Source organism: Acomys russatus, chromosome 12, assembly GCF_903995435.1.
Source record: "Acomys russatus chromosome 12, mAcoRus1.1, whole genome shotgun sequence".
NCBI classification, from domain to species: domain Eukaryota; kingdom Metazoa; phylum Chordata; class Mammalia; order Rodentia; family Muridae; genus Acomys; species Acomys russatus.
The window spans coordinates 42,012,136-42,031,730 of NC_067148.1; the positions used below are offsets into that span (position 1 = coordinate 42,012,136).

A 19,595-nucleotide genomic window follows, 5' to 3' on the forward strand; every position below is an offset into this window, starting at 1 on the left:
CTTACCCTGGTTCTCCCACAGTCCTTCCTTTCTTTTTCTCTTTCTTTCTTTCCTTCTTCTTCTTCCTTCCTTTATTTATTTATTTTTTTGCTGTCCCGGACTCGCTTTGTAGACCAGACTGGCCTTGAACTCACAGTGATCCACCTTCCACCTGCCTCTGCCTCCCAAGTGCTGGAATTAAAGGTGTGTGCCACAGTGCCTGCCTCCTCCCCCCTCCCCCTTTTTCTAATATATTTTTTCGAGACACGGTTTCTCTGTGTGGCCTCAGCTGCCCTGGACTCACTTTATAGACCAGGCTAGCCTCAAACTCACAGAGATCCACCTGCCTCTGCCTCTGAGTGCTGGGATTAAAGGCGTGTGCCATCATGCCTGGCCTTTCCTTTCTTTTTTACATTTGGAAGCAGTGAGAATTGAACCTGGCACCTCATGCATGCTAGGCACTCTGTACTGAGCCTCAGCTCCGGGCCCAGGCCCAGCAGTCTACTGAAATTCCCAGGGCTCTTTGCTGCTCTGCTGGTTCTGAGGGTAGTTGCACTTAGGTCTCACTGTCCTTCCAGTGCAGGATGCACCTCACAGCTCTTTCAGCTCTTGTGAGAGATAAACCAAGGACTTGGGGCAATGGGTTGTGGCGGTGAGGCTGTGAGCTGGCTCCATGTTGTGCTTTTGCCTGATAGTGAGTGGGGTTGGTGTCAGGAGTGACTTTCCCCAAGATGTGAAATTCCTACAGAGGTCAAGGTGAGTTAAATAGTACGTGTACATGCATCTACTAAGTACCTCTTTAAACTATATTCATTCTTACTGATGGGTAGCATTGATTGGCATATGTGCACAATTACATTAAAAAAAAAAAAGCTTCTACAAATTCTTGGCTGAGAATCCCTGGGCAGTTCGCTGTGAGTGTGTCACCATCCACAAGTAAGAGGCAATTAGTGTGTCCTTATAATTTTTGTTTGAACAGAAGGGATTTGGCCTTGAACACCAGATATCTTCCCATGCTGTATTTGAGGAAGGATTTTCCAGGCATGGAGCCCACACCTGTCATCAGGAACTGCATAGGAAGAGAAGCAATAACTGACTATCTAGCTCTCTTTGACCTGGCCCAGTCCAGGAGGTGCACACGTATGCGTGCGTGTGTTCATGTGTGTGTGCGTGTGTGTGTGGGCAAGCCTACAGAGAAGAATGAGAACAACTCACAGCCCAGGCTTGCAGCCTGACACCGCAGCCCCTCGCAGTCTGCTCTGCCCGTCTTCTCAGCCCTGGCTATTATTAGCATCATCCTAGCCCAACTTGAGCTCATACCATCTGATCGCCCAGGGCACTGGCATTTTAAGTTGTTGATTAAGGAGAAATGAATATGCTTTGGATGACCAGTGTTCGGCCAGTAGCGTTGGTATTTTGTTATAAAACTGCGAAACACGATCTTTGCTTTCCTCTGCCCACACTGCTGGGCAGGGGGTGGCTTTCCTGGAGGAAGGGGCCTGGACAAGCTGAGAACCGCCTCAAGCTTGTGCTGAAGCTGGGGGCCCCCCAGGAGAGCTTGCAGGAATGTGCAGAGAGCAAAGGTGGGAAGAACAGCAGTGTTGGGGTGCAAGTCTGCCACCAAGGCTCTGGACAGTGAGCTGTATCCAGACCCAGGGTGCACTATTTATCCCCAGTAATGACTCCCGTCAGCCACGCAGATGGCAGGAGCCGACTGCAGCATCCTCGAGCTGTGCTTTGGGGCCAGTTGAGTGGATCTGAGCTCGTTTTTAACAGGCTATGAGAATAACATGTCGGTGTTCTTTGGGAGGTCATAAGGGTCCTTGAGCTTCACTGGGAAGCTTGGCGTGATAGAAAAAAAAGTGTCTCTCTTAGTGCCACTGACCGGACAATCACTTTGGAGATGCTATGTTTATTATAGTTGGATGCTGAGTGCATTCACCTGGGCTTTCCCCGTACAACCGGAAGGGCCAGGTTTCCAGTCCTGTGCCCTCAACAAAGCCCGGCACAACTTACAGTTTGTCAATTGAATGCAAGTGTCTCTGTCTTAGCCGAGACTGAAATTAAGAGACGGTTCTGAAGCAAACCAGTCTGTTGGGGTGAGGGAGCCCCCTCTTGTATTTCACCACAGTCTCATGGCTGCAGTGTGTTGCCAGAATGTTCTTGCCCTTCTTTCCCCTAAGTCTGCATGGACCAGGACACGAAAGCCTCTTTTCTTAATCCTTTCTGAGTCTGACCACTCAATTTCCCATTTAAAGTTTTACGCTTTATGATTAAGCCTTTATTCGTGTGAAAAGCAGTTTTCTTGATGGTTTCTTGTTTATTCTTTGCCGATTTCATACCTGCATGTGTGATTTTGATGTATTTTGGTCAGGAACCCTCCCCCACCGCCCTTCCCCCACTGCCATTTCCCTCTCATTCCCCCTACTTCTTCTGGAGTCCTCTTCCCTCCTCGTCCCCATCTCCTTTAAAGTCTGAAAAAATACCCTTAATTCCTATTTCCCTGCTGTGGCACTAGGCCAAGCCTACTCTGCATTAGGTAACAGTGGGTTCTGCAGGCGCTGGTGTGGCGTGGCCATCAGCTGTCGCAGAACGGCACAGAACGAGTGGAGAAGTGGGACCTGATACGTTTTCTCTTCATAGTCAATCAGTAATCTCTGTTTTTCCGCAGTACAGTGTTCGTTCATATTTCTGGTTGTTACAGAGCCTTTCTGATGTTCCTGCCATTTTAACTGCATTTTCTATTTTTTCCCCTCTGTTTCTTTCGCCCTTTCCTGTAGATCTATCAAGTCCAAAAGGTAGGCTCTGCCATTCATTTCTAATGTGCATGTGCCGCTCTCCCTTGTTGAGGCCCTGTCACCTTCAGAACAGTGTTGCACACTGACCACCCTGCTTACCATGCTTACCTCTGCTCCTGTGCACCTGTGCCGTTAGCCAGTCTATTCCCACATGAGGCAGCAGCCATGCATTGAATACACCTCTCCATCCATTTTCCTCGAGGAATTGGAAAATTGTCCCCGACAGAGAAAAATACTCTTAACACAAAGCACATTTTAGAATTAGAGGAAGCTTTTAGATTTATATATTGAAAGAGAAAGATTTTTCCAGGTGACTTTATTAGAAAGCTTCAAAAATGCCAGTGTAAATTGCCACATAAATAGGTATTATTGAGTTTAGTGTAGTGGCACACTTCTGTAATCCTCACGCTCAGGAGACAGAGGCAGGAGGATCACCAACAGTTTGAGGCTATGCTGGGATTATGTGGTTGTTTAGAGGCTTGCCTGGTCTACAGACATAGTGACACCCTGTCTCAAAAAATGAAGAAGAGATATAAATAGATAAGAGATAGATGGATGGATGGATAAATTGATTATTAGGCCAGCTATGGTAACCCTAGCACTTGAGAGGCTGAGAGAGAAAGACCACAGGTTTCAGGACAGAAAAGAATAAAAATTCTAGAAGTAAGAGGAGAATAAAAGATTATAGATTATTGGAGGTAGGTTTTAAAGTATTAATAATTTTTTTTAAAAGCCATAAAGATTATAGGCACAAATCCAGCTGTTCTCCCCACTCAACACTAGCCCATCATAGGCTGACGATCTATAATGTCCTCTCCATCCCATGACAGCTGCTGAGGCTTAGAAGCCAGGGCAGTGAGCAGACCATGCTGGGAGTTGGCTCTCCAGGGACTTGAGGCTCGGCCATGACAGAGAGGAATGCCACTGGCGCCTGAGTGTGGTGATGGGGCTTGGTGAGCCTTTCCTGTGTGTGAGCCTTTCCTATGGGGAAGCTTGTGTTCTTTCCCGAATTTGTTCAGTGTCTACCTAGAATAGCTGCATCTTCCCTTTGAAGCAGAAAGACAAAGTAAACACAGACTGTCAAAGTCCAAAGCACACAGGCCTCTTAGAATGCCACCAGGGGGCTGGGCGGTGGTGGCGCAGGCCTTTAATCCTAGCACTTGGGAGGCAGAGGCAGGTGAATCTCTGTGAGTTTGAGGCCAGCCTGGATTACAGAGGAGTTCCAGGACAGCCAGAGCTGTTAAACAGAGAAACCTTGTCTAAAAAAAAAAAAAAAAAAAAAAAAAAAAAAAAAAAAAAGAATGCCACCAGTAAGCCTCAGAAGCTGCTGCAGACAATCCTGAGCTCAGTTTGATGACCTTCAGTCCAGCCCAGCCTGCCTCCACTGGTCGATCTCCTCTCCTATGGAGACAGAAGGGTCCAGAGGGAAACCAGCAGAATCTGTAGGCACCCTGCTTGTGTGGTCCTAGCATCCGAAATAGGAATGGATACTGAAGACTTGAGTCCCCTGTCTTCTAGAATTCCAGGAGGACTCTCACAGGTTCCCGTAAGGCTGGGAAGCCCCAATGGACAGTGAGGCTACAGAACATCGCTGCTCCAAACCCAGGAGAGGGGCTGGAGCTGGTCACTTCCCCTCTCATCTATCCCTGGCTGTTCAGCTCATGGTTGGATTTTTTTTTTTTTTTGGCTGACAGGCCTGGGATGTGCTGTGAGAACTGTCAGATGTGAGTTCACATGCAGGGCGAGACGGAAAGATCTCCGGAAACCCACCAGAGTTTGTGTAAATGTGTCCAAGGCACACTCACATCAATGCTGACAGACAGGAGTCAGGCAGCTCTCCTGGTCCCGTGTGCCTCAGTCTGGCTCCCTCTTGACCTCGTAACTGAAAGGTTAAGGTCAAGACAGAAGCAAAGGCACCACAAGTTACACACGAATGGGGACCTGGATGTCTAGGTAAGGACGGGGTTAGCATTAGTGAAGTGCAGAAGAGGCTTTAGCACAAGGCAGCCCCTGGAATTGCAAGTAAAATGTGACTTGGACACGTTGACACTTCGGGTGTTTGCTTTCATCTCCTTTACAAACATGCGTTCTAAAGAAATCCGTGTCAAGACAAAAAAGGGAGCTCTCGCTCCAAGGTGAATAAGAGTTTATTCTGAGCCAGAAACAAATGACCCCCCCATGGCCAGGGAACACAGATTCAGGTTGCCCCAGATAGCTCAACTTCTGAAACTTAGAGCAAAAGTAAGTCATAAATCAAAGCGGTTCCCATACGCATTGATGGGGAAGCTGCAGGCAGGTTAGAGCAGAGAAGGGAGATCTCGCTGTAGGTTTTAGGTCCTAGTTGCCTAACATTCTTACGTTTTGGTTTGGTGGAAGTAAGATGTACTCTAAGTTAATATATTTCAAAGACCCAGACTGTCAGAGGGCGCAGGACCAGTGCAAACAATAGACAGCCAAGATAACTTCGGCTTTCAATCTCCACAATCACAGCACTCTAACACTACACTACACTACCACACTAGTGGCTCTCAACCTCCCCAAGGCTGCGCCCCTTTAATACAGTTCCTCATGTCGTGATGTATAGCTGTAATGTTGCTACTGTTAATGAACCGTAAAGGGGAATCTCTGACAGGCACGATATCTGGTGGGGGTCGCAGCCTACAGGTTGAGACACACTGTTTTTCACAGATGTGGCTTCTCCAACCTAACTTAGCGGGAAAGACTGCTTGTGTGGCACTGGCTTGACACGCTTGGCTTTTCAAGGCTGTATGAAATCCGCCCTCCTCATTGCTGCTCTTTTGGTTTTCTACTTAACAGCATCTCTCCGAGGGAGGACCAGGGCCTTATATCCAAAATCTGGCCCTCCTCCCTCAAGGTGAAACTAAACTAAACATCGCCACAGCACGTTCGATTAACTAGAAAACCATTTTAGAATGTTTTTTGTGCTTCTGTCACCCAGTTTTATATTTCTGTTAGATGTGACATCCTACAGGTTTGGTTGTCTGTTCCTTGATTTTTCTCGCTGGAAACTGAGGGGAAAATAGGGACCAGAGCCAAGTCGGTTAAGCCCTGGTTCTCATTCAAGGGATAGAATGCTCAGTCTAACTTGGACCACCATGGGCTGTTAGCTGCAGTCTCTTCCCACTCAAAGGCCTACTCTGTAGGTCCTAGGCACCTGCCAGCAGTTATGGGTTCTCCGGCCTGCACTGGGGGACCCAGGTGTCAGACAGGAGGGACACGCAGCTAGAAGCCGGCTCTGCCTAGCACTTCTCCCTCCCTCCTCATGCTGCTTTTCAGCTATTCAGCGGAGCCCAGTTCTGCAGCCACCCTTCCTGGCATGCTGCCTCCATGAGTGAATTCGGTGGGAGGGCAGGGTGGAACAGTTTCTTATGCCTTTACTGTTTACTTCTTGCCTAATTGTCTTTCCCTTCTGTCTATAGAAATATTATGGGCTGGATACAAAATGGGGCGACATCGAGCAGTGGATGGTAGGCCTCGAATATAATTTTAAGACTTAAATGGTTTATAATTTAATTCTGACTGCAGGTTAATTATGCCCGTAGATTCCCACAGCACTGTAATTTGATACTCAGAGGTCTTCTTCTGGGCATTACTGCATCCAGTGTAGTAGTGTTAGAACCAACCGCGTGTGACCTGTCGCTCTGCAGAAGGGGACTACTGATGTCTGCAGGCTGCTGTTATCTGAGGTTCCATCGCCACTGCTACCCCAGTTCTCTGCATCAGAGGATTTCCCCAGGGACTCAGGCTGGGCATGTGCTTGTGTGCAGGAACTTTCCAGAAACTTCCTGTTACCATCAGAACATCTCACCATTCTAGTTAGAACCTGTTTGCTTCCTTCGTGGACAGCCAGCGACCTTATCACCCCCAACACTCATGTGCGCTCACTGTTGGCTCCTCTTGTCTCTTGTGTGCCCATGAAAACCCCTACTCTTGGAGGAAAAAAAATCCTTCCCTCTTTCCAACCATTTTCTTTAAGAATCTGTCTGCCTTCCCAGGGCAGGCAAGGGCTAGCTCCACCCCAGGGAGCCTAGCTGTCCTCAGGCCTCTCAGGAAAGGTGCCCCATGTGGCAAGGCTCTGGGCAGGGCACCCTGTGGTGCTTTCCAGTGATGCCAGAGCAAGGCTTTGCTCTCATTAAGCCACCCACCTCTTTCTATCCTGGCTGCTATCCTAGACTTTGACGCACACACACTTTTGGCACTGGAGACCTGGAAACGTCCTCATCAAGGCTCCTCTGTCTTAAACAGCCCAGCCCGAGGGAAGTTCAAGGCTATCTCTGCCATCTTAGATGCTGCATCATACAGGTGTGATGTAAACAGCTATTGAAAAACTCCCCAAGATCAGCCTGTGTCGACTATCACAGTAGCGTACATCCCTGGGGTGTCTTTCTTATTAAGGCTTAAGGACAATTAAGAGATGGCCACTCCCAAAGGAGGAAAAGCTGCTGGTTAGCTGTGAACAGCTCTGTGCCTCCGACTTCCATTCCAGAGATGAACACGCACAAACCTGTTTGTCCTGGAGTCCGTAAAGCGTGCGGATGGCGTCCACACTGCGATTCTCTAGGGAAATTGTTTCCGAGGAGGAGAGTCAGTCTGGAGAGGAAAGAGAGCTGATTTGAAACCAGATTACGGGGTTGGGGTGGGGAGAGAAAAAGGCTTCCTTTCTGCCCCAGCAATTGCTCGCTGTTTTTAAGGCCACCAACTACGCCAGTTATTCATGTTCTTAAGGACCACCCACCCCCCCACCTGCCCCAGGAGCTGTTTCCCACAGTCCTTCAGTTAGAGCCTTTAAACAAAAGAAAGGAAAATACTGATTTGTCACTTAGATCAGAAACACTGGGTTCTGTGGCCATGGGGCCGTCTGGGGTTCTGGGGTTCTGCCTTGCTGTCTTTAACCTCTCTGCTATTCCCTTTGCACCGGTAGGAAGACAGCGAGCGCTACTCTCGTAGATTCCGGAGAAACCCATCGGTCAGTACCATGCTCCTTCACCACAAGGGAAAGTTCACGGAGGAGCCTTATTTGTCCCTCAGTGCCTGAGATAGACACAGTGCCCGAGAGAGTCTTGCCATTGTTGATATACAACTGTTGTCATTACCTGAATAAAGACTCAGCCTTCAGCATTTTGAGCTAAATTGGGTGAAGAAATTGTGTTTGGGATTAAAAAAAAAAAAAATGGATATTGAGCCCAAGGCATTATGCAAGTTTAGTCATGCTAACTACTAACTTTATCTCCTGTCCTGATTAAGTATTATTATTAATATATTATTCATGAGAATGTACATGTTTTTCTTGTTAAATACCCATAGATAATTTTATAATCATTAAGGCTTATTAATAACCCTCCTTAAAAGCTACCTGTGATGTGCTTGCTGTGTTTCTGTAAACAGTCCTAGGCAAACTGAGGCATGCCGAGGACCTGTGCTCGCATCCTCTGAGATCTCGGAGGGTGGCTGGTCCACCCACTCACTGCCATGGAGTCGGGTCAGTAGGTTCCTTTACGATCCATCCAGTTCATGGCTGTGTTTTCATCCTGTCTTTCACTAGGCTTCTGATGAAGACGAGCGCTTGTCTGTGGGTAGTCGCGGCAGCCTGAGGGTCAGTAACAAGTGTGATGGCTTTTGCATGGCACACCCTGTGTGGGCGAGGTCCCTGTCCCTGCTTTCAGTCCTTAGATCATTGCTCCTGTGCTCAGCGGGTCCCCACCTAACTGAGGAAATGCCTGTATATAAGTTAACCAAGGGCAGGGTGGGCTGGTCTGGGGAGTGGGGGGTGGATGGTACTCTGTTGTCACTTCCCGAAGGGTGACAGGCATCATTTGTTTTAAATAGTTTTCCCACGACATGAAACTATAAAACTACCTCAGAGTTGTTGCTATGATGGACAGAAACATGAAGGAAGGCACCCCACATGCCCTCTTACCCACACACTCTCCAGGAACATGAACCTGGCTTAAACCATCAGTAATTTGGATTGGGGAAACAGTTCAGTTGGTCAACGAAGATCTGAGTTCCACCCCCTAGAACTCATCCGAAGAAAAGCCATGTGTGGTGGTGTGTGTTTGTAATTCTGTTTCGGGGGACAGTTAGTGAAGCTGGCTGGCTTTCTAGCTTAGCCTTCTTAGTAAGTTCCCTTTCTCAAAAAAAAAAAAAAAAAAAAAAAAAAAAAAAAAAAAAAAAAGATAGAAGGCATTCCTGGAATGGCACCTAAGGTTGTCCACAGCCTCCATATACACATACATGGGTGTAAAAACACACAGAGAAATAGCCATGTTATTTATGGTTGTTTCTGCAACTGCTGGGAGTTCCCCTGGAGCCTTCTGGGTACAGTCATCATCAGGAGCCTTTCAATTGGCTGTAGCGCCGGCTCTTCTTGGCAGTGCTGGGATTGTACCGAGAGCCTCAAATGTGCTAAGCAAGTGATCTACTTATCACAGAGCTCTAGCCCAACCCTGAAAGCTCATCTTTGGCAACTTCATGGCTAATAAACACAGCCTTTGAAGCTGCACTAAGAAGAAAGTGTGTGCTCTGGGAAGCAGAGCGCAACGATTGTGTTTTAGCTTAGTAAGCGAGTCCATTTGATTGGCTACAGGGTTGACATGGCATCTCGCTACAGTCATTGCTAGGTCTCCAAGCAGCCGCTCTGCTCTGCTAAGGGACTTTCTCTCAAGCTGAGGGTTGGTTCATCATCACCATGACAGTTAGGTCACACAGTATCACCCCTTGAATAAGCATGCACCAGGTGTGTGCTTAACTTGGCATATAGCAGTAAAGCCTCGTGGGCTTAGCCACCCTCCTAACACGAAGAGCAACGACTGTGTGGCTTTGCCGGACAGTTACACGTGAAGTGAGTGAGGTGCCACCTTTGCTGCCGGGAAGTCTGCCAAGCATCTTTCATGATGCAGATGTGACTTCCTCACTGGCCTTCCCTCAGACACGATCTGCTTTAACAGAAGCAAGGTTTATGTAAGCAAAATATAAGTACAAGGTCAGCTTGCAACATCTGTGGCCAGGGGCCCAGGCATTGCAGTGGCAGGAAGAAGAACAGATGAGGACCCCTGGGAGGTGGGGGGGCCGGGGGGTGCTGGGAAAGACAGAACAGAGAGCTGACCCTTGGTTGTAGCCTCTCAGTGGTGACTTTCTTTGCGAGAGATCTTTTTCCAGAAATGGCAAGCAGGAAGCCTGAGGAGCAGATATCTAAGATAGAACAAGCCAACAAGCCGGAAATAGGAGCAGAGCCCAAATCTCTGGGACAGTGTGTCATCTTTAGACCTCTGGGGCTCCCTGAGGAAGAATGTCACCATCTTAAGATCCCTGGGGCTGGGAATGGGTGGGGAGGTAATCCCGCCTTCAAAGACTTTGTTGCAGTTGCGGCATTAGCAAGTGTTGTGGCGTTCATTTCCTTTTCACTGTTTAATCTCTAGTGAACCGAGTGGAGTCGCCATGCTGTGCGTTTTTATCGGACATGAGTGTATTTCTTCTAAGGTCTGACATTTCACGCAGGAAGTCTACAGTTAGTGAGCTGAGGAGGAGAAGTGGGAGAAAGTCACTGGATTTCACTGTCAGCTTCCATTTGCTACAGGGCTCTACCATAGTGTACTTAAGAAACTCGGTGGGAGGGGCCGCGGTGGCACACTCCTTTAATCCCAGCACTGAAGCAGAGGCAGGAGGATCTCTTTGAGTTCAAGGCCAGCCTGGTCTACAAAGGGAGTCTGGAACAGCCAAGGCTCCCCAGAGAATCCCTGTCTAAGAAAACAAACAAACAAACAAACAACAACAAGAAAAACCTTAGTGGATAAAAGGCCTGTGCCATCAAGCCTGACAGTTTGAGTGCCTGAGTTTAGTCCCTGGGGCCCACAGGGTGGAAAGTGAGAGCAGACTTCTGAAAGTTAAGTTTCACTTACACTGTGGCATATGTCACCACCCCCAAAATTAGTTAGCTAGGGACCTGCTCAAGGTCACAGTTCTTAATGACACTGCCAGTTCCTGATTCCCCCAGAGCCTTTCACTCCTGCCAGGTGCCTAAAACCCTGTCCCCTGCCAGCTGGTACAGCTGAGAAAGGCAGATAGCAACCTCGCTTTGTGCACACATCTCACCCCCTCTGTGTCTATGGAGAGCATATTGTCAGCTTAATTAATAGTTTAATATTCTGAAGCCTTTGCAAATTCTTAAGATGGCTTTTTTGACCAGGTTAGCCTCGAACTCACAGCAATCTGCCTGCCTCTGCCTCCCAAGTGCTGGGATTAAAGGCATACGCCACCACACCCGGCTAAGATGGCTTCTTTTTCAGTTCCCTAAACATGCCTTCTCTATTGTGCTGACAATGATGACAGGCCCTAAAGTCCAGGATGGGTAATTAGCATCCTGGGGTCAGCATGCGTGGTCCCCTGGGGAAATCAAGATTGGGGGGATATCATCTATGTGTTTAATTATCTTTATATAAAATCTGACAATACATCTCTAGACCTCTCCCTAGTTTAGTTAGAACACACCTATGTCAAGAAGGAATCAAGACTCAAATGATTCCGTGTTTTCTGAACTAAACAACTGTTGCATAGAAGCAATTTAATGCTCTAAGATTTTATGATGACTGTCATTCCGATATGTGTATTTCTTAAGTAAGGCATTAGAAGTCATGGGAAATGTGTTTCTGTTAAGATTTTAAAGGGTGCCAGAATTTTGCCTCTGTGTTCTTCTTTTTGACTTGCCTCTGGCACTCTCTGTTTTTCTCTTCCACCCTTATGTCAACCGGCACAGCCTGAGCTGGAGTATGGGGCTCCCTACGCCTGGGTGAGGTGTCAGATAATTTTGCCATGTGACTCTAACTGTGTGCAGTGACAGTACTAACTTCCTGGGTGCTTTTCCAAAAAGCCAAGTCCGCCTGCCAGTCCTCACCCAGGACACTGAGGTCGGGCAGGGGGTGGGGGGCGTACAGCTCCCTCTAGAACAAGCCATCATCCTCCCAGAGTCTCCTGGGATGGGACCCTAAAGCCCGGACTGCTGCTCCTGGTCCCCGTTCACTAGTGGGTGCTGAGTGGCAACTGCTAGCCACCCACCATGGGTTCCTTAAAGAACCCAGCAGATCAAGAACTCCCAGGGCCTCTCTAGTCCTTTTAAAAGACTAAGTGCGAAGAAATAATTTTACTTAATAAACCCCATTCGTTCCTAATCTGAAAGTGTTCAAATTAAGAGTACCAGCTAGTTCTTTTGCTGGGAAAATAACCTTTGAGAAAGACTCTAGTTTCAGCAACAAAATAAAGCCCTTTGGTGTAAACCTCCAAATATAAGTCTTTTATCTGAGAGTCCCAATGCCTTCAGACCGCTCAAGATGTGTACCGTTTACACTCAAAAGGAGCCTCCAGTGAGGCTTTGCAAGCCTGTAGCCTCTTCTCTGGGACTACCCAGGGATGATTTTTATCTCAGAGCCCCTGGGCTTCATTTATTCTCTATCTCAAAATTATTTGGAAAATGTACTTTTATGCTTATGGCAACCGTTAATAAATAGTCCATGTGTCTGCCGAGCATGCCTGCGCCTCCAAGGTCCCCCACGGAGCTGGCTACAAGAACCGAGCATGGGAGTTCCTACCCTATCCTCACACACTGAGCCACTACAACAGTCCCAGCCTGGTGAGGCAGGCCAGCTAGGAGGAAGCATAGAATAGATCCTAAGATTCAGGATGCAGCCCGACAGCGTCTACTCCCTATTGGCAGAGCACTGCCACCATGAAGCTGTGACACTACAGACTCTTAAGGAATCAAGTGCATTTGAACTTGTTTCAAGACATCAGCCTTTGTGTTTTAAACTCCAAGCCGGTTTTGAGGGCTGGTTCTTGTGCTGCGTGTTTAGTTTAGCATTGGCCAGGGGGACATTCTGGATTTCATGCCATTAATTTGAATGCATCAAGGGTGCCACTCACAAGTTTCAACTAACCTTTCTTGTTTTGCTTCTCGTTTTAATGACCTCTGAATGTCCCCCCGTGACTTATACAGAGAAACAGACAGCAAACATTATTCATTAGAAAGGCTGCCGTCTGGCATGGCACGGCACAGTCATGTTGGGAGTACCTGTGTTTTGGAGCTGCACAGGAGTGCTACATTCTGCCCGTCTCCAAAGGGCTTGAACATTAAGACATTTCAGAAATGTTTTATGGCTTCTTGTGGTGTTCAGATTCCATATATACTCCTGTTTCGCGTAGAAACTTCAAATTGGTTTTTGAGTTGTAGCAGAAGCAGGCATATGGTTTATAATGAGGGTTCCATGACTCTGCAGTTAGAATTCGCCTGCCAGTTACTTACCTGGCATCAGTGTCTTACAGCTGCTACACTGGAGAGAGGACCACCTAGTGCCTTTCACAAGCCACGCCCTCTGGCTTGCTGGTGTGCCATCAGATAGTCACATGTGCCTCCAGAGGCTACCACGGGCACCCAGGAGACTCACTGGCACTGTGTACCCCTCACCATAGCCCTGTAATTTATTCATTTTGTACATATTGTTATAGCCGTGAGAGTGCAGGCAGTGTGACTAACTTGCCTAAGGGCACAGGGCAGACCTTGCACTGGCAGCTTGGCACTTAGATCTGCAACAGATAAATCCCCTTCCATCTTTACTAGGTGCGAGGCCACTCTTCCTTTTTCTATCTTTGAAGCTGCTTTGGTCACTGGTGGCCCTTACCTTGAATTAACAACCATTTCCTCGAAGATGTTTTTTTTTTTTTTTTTCCGGGTTGTGAATATTTTATTGAGTATTTTTGCATCAATGTTCATAAGGGAAATTGGTCTGAAATTCTCTTTTTTTGTTGGGTTCAAAGACGGTTTCTAATGCAATAAAACAGGCCACCCTCAGATGGCCGTGCCTTGCCTTAGGGGAAGCAAGAGAAGGGAGCCTGGCAAAGCTTTGGTATATCCAGTGCTGTGCATGATTTGGTTTGGTTTGGTTTGGTTTCTTCCTAGAGGACAAATGATAGCATCATTAAGTATATCTTCCCATCTCATCTGGAAAAACAAAGTAGGAAGAGTGGCTGACTGACAGGTGACTCCCAGAGGCTGGCTAGTCCTCCCTCCCTCAGGAGACTTCCGCACTTAGGTCACACTGGACACTGTTCTGAGTCTCAGGAACACAGCTTCATTCCGGCTGCATTTCCTAGACTTTACCTTGACTCTGACTGACCCCGGTAGGTAACTACCCTCTGGACTCGCATTCAGCCTCCTTGAAATCTGGAGTTTCAACAGAGCTAACCTAAGACTGGACAGATGAAAACTGCCCAGAAAAAGCAACCACATGAGGCTGTGGGCCTCACCCCCACAGGAAAGAATGACCTAGACGCCGTGCTTGCTGGGCGTCTTCAGAGTTTCAGTGGGGTAGGAGTCATGCTGCCAGTTTGGGGGTGTCTAGGCTTTCTGCTGCCCTGGGCTGCCCTCTTCGTTCCCTCTGCAGAGAAGGCTCAATGTATTCCTGGCTAAGTGCTGCTCTTCTTATGCTGACGTGACCTCTTCTCTCTTTGTTGAAACAGACTAACGGTTACGATGGAGACTATTGCGGATCCCAGTCCCTAAGTAGAAGATCTGGCAGGGTTAGTACAGCAAGCCTGCATGGCACGTGCACTTAAAGGGTTGCTGCTTCAACGTGTCTAAAATATATTGCTAAATTTAGTTCCTTTGCTCTTTCTTGTGTGTTACCCTGGCTTTTTTTCTCCCTGCTAGCACATTCTAACATTCTCAGATTGTTACACTTTAAGCATTCTTAGCATGACTTGCATTCTAGATGGTCCGTTAAGAAGCTGATAAGCATTCCTAAAAATACCCAGGATGCAGCAGAATTAGCTTGTCCACTGTTCATCACCCCTATGTGTGTGTGTCTGTTGGCGATTTAGTTCTCACATGGATGGAGGCCCACCGTTTTCATTTCCCTGCATTTCAAGCATGTGGTTTTAATGTTTATCTTAGAGACGCACATGTGAGGGCCTGTACTTTTCTGACAAGGAGAAAGAAGGGAAGAGGACAGAATGCTGATGTCTTGAGGCTCACGTTTGAGGGTGGGAAGCAGTTTAGGGAGGGGAGGAGGGAGCGCCAGAGTGCTGGGGGAGGTCTGGAATCTGTCAGGGGTTGTTGGACATTTCAGAAGGTTAAATTGGGTGCATTTTAATTAAGCCTCGTGATCCAAACAGATTAATCTGAGTTAAATGACATAATACCTTCCTGTTCTTAATATCATTTTCCCCCTTCTGGTAATGCCTTTCTTGTGTAAAATTTAATTTATTGTAATTATATTAAGATAGCATTTACTCAGTTCAATTCCATTTCTAGGCTTCAGATTGCACGCATGCGTGTACACACACACACACACACACACACACACACACACAAAGCCAACAGACTCAGTTTAGCCAACAGACTCGGCTTTCCCAAACTGGCCGAGCAGGTTGCTTGAGCCTTCTCAAACCTGTTTAGGATTGCCTGTGCGTTTTATATGTCCCCTCTAAGCTTCTCTAGTTCCAGACTTCAGAGACCTTCCTACTTCAAGCCTTCTGTCACCCTTCACACTGACACCTGCTGAGACTTTAAGGCAACTCCGCCACCTCAGGGACAGAAGCCTGTGGCCACAGCCCTGTGCATGTCCTTCAGCGGTGCAGCTGTGTTCAACAAGCCCGCAGAGCCAAGAGCTGCAGTGTCTCAGCCACTCCCCCTCCCCTCCCCTCCCACCTCTCTCTCCTCCCCACGTTGACTAGCTGTGACTTTAACCCCTGCGGCACCATTTTACCCTAACTGAAGTCATTTGGTAGTTCTTAGATCCAGCTTCCTTCCAGTCTGCCAACCCATCTGCAGCTCAGGGCGACACATCTCGATGGGTGTCAAGACACAGTGTTCAAATGCGTCTCATGAATTAGTTGAGGGTTTAGGCAAGGCCTCCGAGAGTCGAATGCAAAAAGGCCTGATTATAAAACAGCTCATAGCAGCCGGGCGTGGTGGCGCACGCCTCTAATCCCAGCACTCGGGAGGAAGAGGCAGGTGGATCGCTGTGAGTTCGAGGCCAGCCTGGTCTACAAAGTGAGTCCAGGATGGCCAAGGCTACACACAGAAACCCTGTCTCGAAAAACCAAAAAATAAAATAAAATAAAATAAAACAGCTCATAGAGTGAAACTGGATCAAAATTGTTTTAACAAGGAGAGAGAGAGAGAGAGAGAGAGAGAGATTGGAAATGTCTGTCCCCTCCTCATTGAGCTAGTGCCTTTGTGTGTGACATCATGGTGCTCCTCCCCCACATTCTCCCATGCTATAAGGTGGCTACCCAAGGCTAACAGCGCTAACAGCCTCCTCAGCCTCCCCCTACCTCGCTGCATCCAGGCGCTGGACTAGCCTGAAGAAAGGCTGAAATGTGTGCAATAGAAAGAATTACAATTACTTATGGAGATATGAAAAAAAAAAAAGAGAGAGAGAGTTGAGTCTCAGAGGTCCTTGGTGGGGTCAGTGAGCCACAGGCTAGTAACAGAGCACTGGACTTCACTGCGGTCAGAGAGAGGTGAAAGGCTGCCTAGCCTCGCTTGCTAAGAATTTGTGCTGCAAATTCTTCAGGTGAATCAGGGCTCCTGGGTCCTAACACTGGTGTGTCTGAGCTTGCCTTGTGGACGGGCAGGGTGAGGGACGCACTCACCCACTCACAACTTCTCCTTTGGTGCTCAGAATTCCAGCTTCAGCAGCGGTGGCGATGGCCGAGTCTCCACTTTGTCATCCTCCAGGGAGGAGAAGTTGGTTGGTTTTCTTTTAAGTCTTTCACACACTTTCTTCAGAGACTGCAGGTTTTGTAGCATGCATCCTTGTGTGTGGATCCCCCGCTCGCCCAACCTATTTTACAAGTTTCCACTTGGAATGGATGGGCTACTTAACCAAACTGAGGAGTAACTAACGTGTGCTAGTGTGTTACTTCCTTCAGACTTACCCCCACTGTCCTGTAATTAACAGACATTGTCCCATTCAGCCAGCTACCCGAGTGAACCAATGGTATGTTTGCGTGAATTGTTTTCCAGTTAGAACAGACCCAAAAGGAAGAAATTAATACCTCCTTTCTAAAAAACGATGCTCTCTAGGCACTGTGCACTTTGTGGCTTTTTGTCAGGTATGGTTTGGCCTGCGCATGAAAAATTCAGTCCAGTCTAGCCGTCTGCATACACTGCATACACTGGTAGGACTGCCAAGTCCTATCAGCTGGGGCTGGCATGTCCTAGTTAAGGCTCATCCGCTCACCTAACGCGGGTACCAGCTTAGGAGGAGAACTGAGTGGGCCCAGATAAGCCAGCAGGATGGGAATTCCTGAATCTCATTCCTAGATTACAGGCCATCACCAGCCAGGTCCCATATCACAGGAAATGGTATAGAAATAAGACTGATGTCCCCAGCGCTCTCATCAGCAGACCTTAGAGAATAAAGAGGAGGGGGCAGGAGAGCTGGTTCAGTAGTTAAGGCCACTGGCTGCTCTCGCGGAGGACTAGGGTTCGATTCCCAGGACCCACAAGGCAATTCCCAACCATCTGCAAGTCCTGTTCCAGAGAATCCAGCACCGTCTTCTGGCCTTCATATGCACCAGGCATGTACACAGTACACTTTCACATGGGCAGGCAAAACACACAAAGAGAAGATAAAAATAAATTAATCTTTTTTAAAGTTAAGAAATTGAAAAGGAAACAAAAAAATCCCTAAAGAATTAAAGGTGATTCCCAGGTGAAACGGCGCCCTTGTCCAACTCAGCCTATTTAGCAGAAAGTATCTGTGCCCTGAGAATTATGTCAGCGTTAGAGCTGGCCCATTCAGACACAGAACACACCTTTCTCCAGAGTGGGTCTCAGGATCCTGATACTTAGCTTGCCAGTATGCATGCCTGATTCACTCTCATTCAGTAATGCCCAACCAAGGGGGTGGGGGGTGGGGCGGGGGAGTGAGACAGGAGGCTGTCCCTGGTGAAATAGCTATTGCTTAAGCAGAAGCTGAGGTCCCTTTAAATTTCTGGTAAGGGGTCTTTCCACCAAATGTTAAAAATCTGAATTCAAATTACAAAGTCTTAAAACCATTATGATCTTGTTATCGGTTAAAATTAACCCCTGTCCTGTGTGTGTGTGTGTGTGTGTGTGTGTGTGTGTGTGTGTGTGTGTATGTGTGTGTGTGTGACTGTGTGTATTTGTATGTGTCCGTATGTGTGTGTATTTGTGTGTGTCATGCACGTATGCACTGACTTGAAGTCCTAAGTCAATCTGATGGAATCCTCTGGTTCTGTCAGTCAATGGGTTCTTATCCCTCTAACTCCCTTCCCTCCCCCTGCCCAGCAAGTGCATGTCTGTGCTGTGATATGGTCAAAGGCAGTTTGGCCTGGGTGCCCTCCCTAATCCACCGGTGAGAATGCATGATTTCACTTCTGCCTGCGCCCCCCCCCCCACCTGACTCAGCTGTTTTCTCTGATTCCAGGGACTCTCTTGCTCCGACCTCGGCCTTCCCAGTAGTGGCCTTGCTTCCAAACCCCTGTCTACCCAGAATGGAACCCGGGTCTGTTCCCCTGCCCTCTTCTTCTGCCAAGCGCTTTGCGGCTGATGTATTTAGAACGCTCCAGCCTCCTTAGTGTGCAGTCACGGGGCCAGGCTCAGGGGGGATTGATTGGCTTGGCTTGGCTGCCTTGCTAAGAGTTTTCTTAATCTCCAAAACGTAACTTAGGACCTAATATGGAAAAGCAGGAGGATTCTGTGAAATATACACTCCACAAAACAAAACAAAAACAACCTTCAAGTCTGGAGAATTGGTCTCTTGGGTTTCTCCAGTTCCAGCAATTGTTCCCCATTTGGGGTTCCAATTTGCTTTAAAAACAAAACAAAAAACCTTCTTTTTTTCTTTTGTAAATGTGTCCAGGAAACAATCCTCAAGGTTGCCCTGCACTCTGGCCCCTGCATCTTGGAGAAGTGGACAGAACTGGGCATGTTTGACTCTCTGTCTCTTTCCTGTTTTCACAAGGCCAGGGTTCAGGTCCAGCCAAAATGGGCCTTTGCTGCTTTGTGCTTTTGAGCTCTCTTGCAGCCTAAGGGCTCCATTAGAAATCCCCATGCACACGCTCTTTGGGAGGTGGAACTGTCCTCTCTTTTTCAAGCAGACTCAGCTGCTGGGAGCTCTGCTAGTTGGCCTTGCACTTTTCCCTGCTTTCACCTGTGCCCTGTGCTGCGGGCCTATACAGGAGTCCTGACTTATCTCTGTAGCTGGGTCCTGTACCTCTGTACTCCAACATGACCGACTCCTCACAGCTCTATATTCTAGGTTTGCTGAATAGCTAGCAGCCTTACAAGGCTCCCTTTTGTGTCCTGCTGCTGCTGTGACCCTCGGAGAAACAGTCATACCTTTTCCTTTTTGGCTTTGTTCTTCCCCCACCCCCCGCCCCAAACTGGGTTTCTCTGTGTAGCCCTGGCTGTCTTAGAATTCTCTCTGTAGACCAGGCTGGCCTCGAACTCAGAGATCCGCCGGCCTCTGCCTCCTGAGTGCTGGGACTAAGAGCTAGTGCCACCACCAGCCCAGCAGTCATCATATATACCCTTTCTCATACATTCTTTCTAGTTTTTTCCTGTACCTGAAGGGACGGTTCAAGGTCCTCCTGTCTCCTCAGAATCCAATGGTACTCAAGCCCCTAAGATGAAGTGGTGTGGCGCCTACGTACTGTAGGCACGTCTGCGGGAGAACTTTATATCTCTGGCTCACTCCTGAGGCCTAATGTGTAACTGTTATGGAATTATTGGTACACTGTGTTGAGAGAACAGTGCAGGCAGAGTCTGACCCTGCT

General features: G+C 47.9%; 1 protein-coding gene across 23 annotated transcripts in view; it reads left to right on the plus strand.

Annotated features, from left to right (window-relative positions):
* Nucleotides 1–19,595, plus strand: part of Lrrfip1 (LRR binding FLII interacting protein 1) — a 130,453-nt gene that overhangs the window by 72,056 nt on the left and 38,802 nt on the right. For 7 of the 23 annotated variants that reach the window (XM_051154344.1, XM_051154325.1, XM_051154335.1 and 4 more), the window contains exons 3-9: nt 2,760–2,777; nt 6,218–6,265; nt 7,720–7,764; nt 8,341–8,391; nt 11,551–11,583; nt 14,304–14,363; nt 16,472–16,540. The exons of 8 other annotated variants lie outside the window; for them this stretch is intronic. In XM_051154344.1, coding sequence (XP_051010301.1) covers nt 2,760–2,777; nt 6,218–6,265; nt 7,720–7,764; nt 8,341–8,391; nt 11,551–11,583; nt 14,304–14,363; nt 16,472–16,540 — 324 coding nt within the window. Of the gene's footprint in view, nt 1–2,759; nt 2,778–6,217; nt 6,266–7,719; nt 7,765–8,340; nt 8,392–11,550; nt 11,584–14,303; nt 14,364–16,471; nt 16,541–18,244; nt 18,323–19,595 lie in introns of all 23 variants that reach the window. 8 more of the 23 variants (XM_051154329.1, XM_051154333.1, XM_051154331.1 and 5 more) reach the window with 6 other exon arrangements.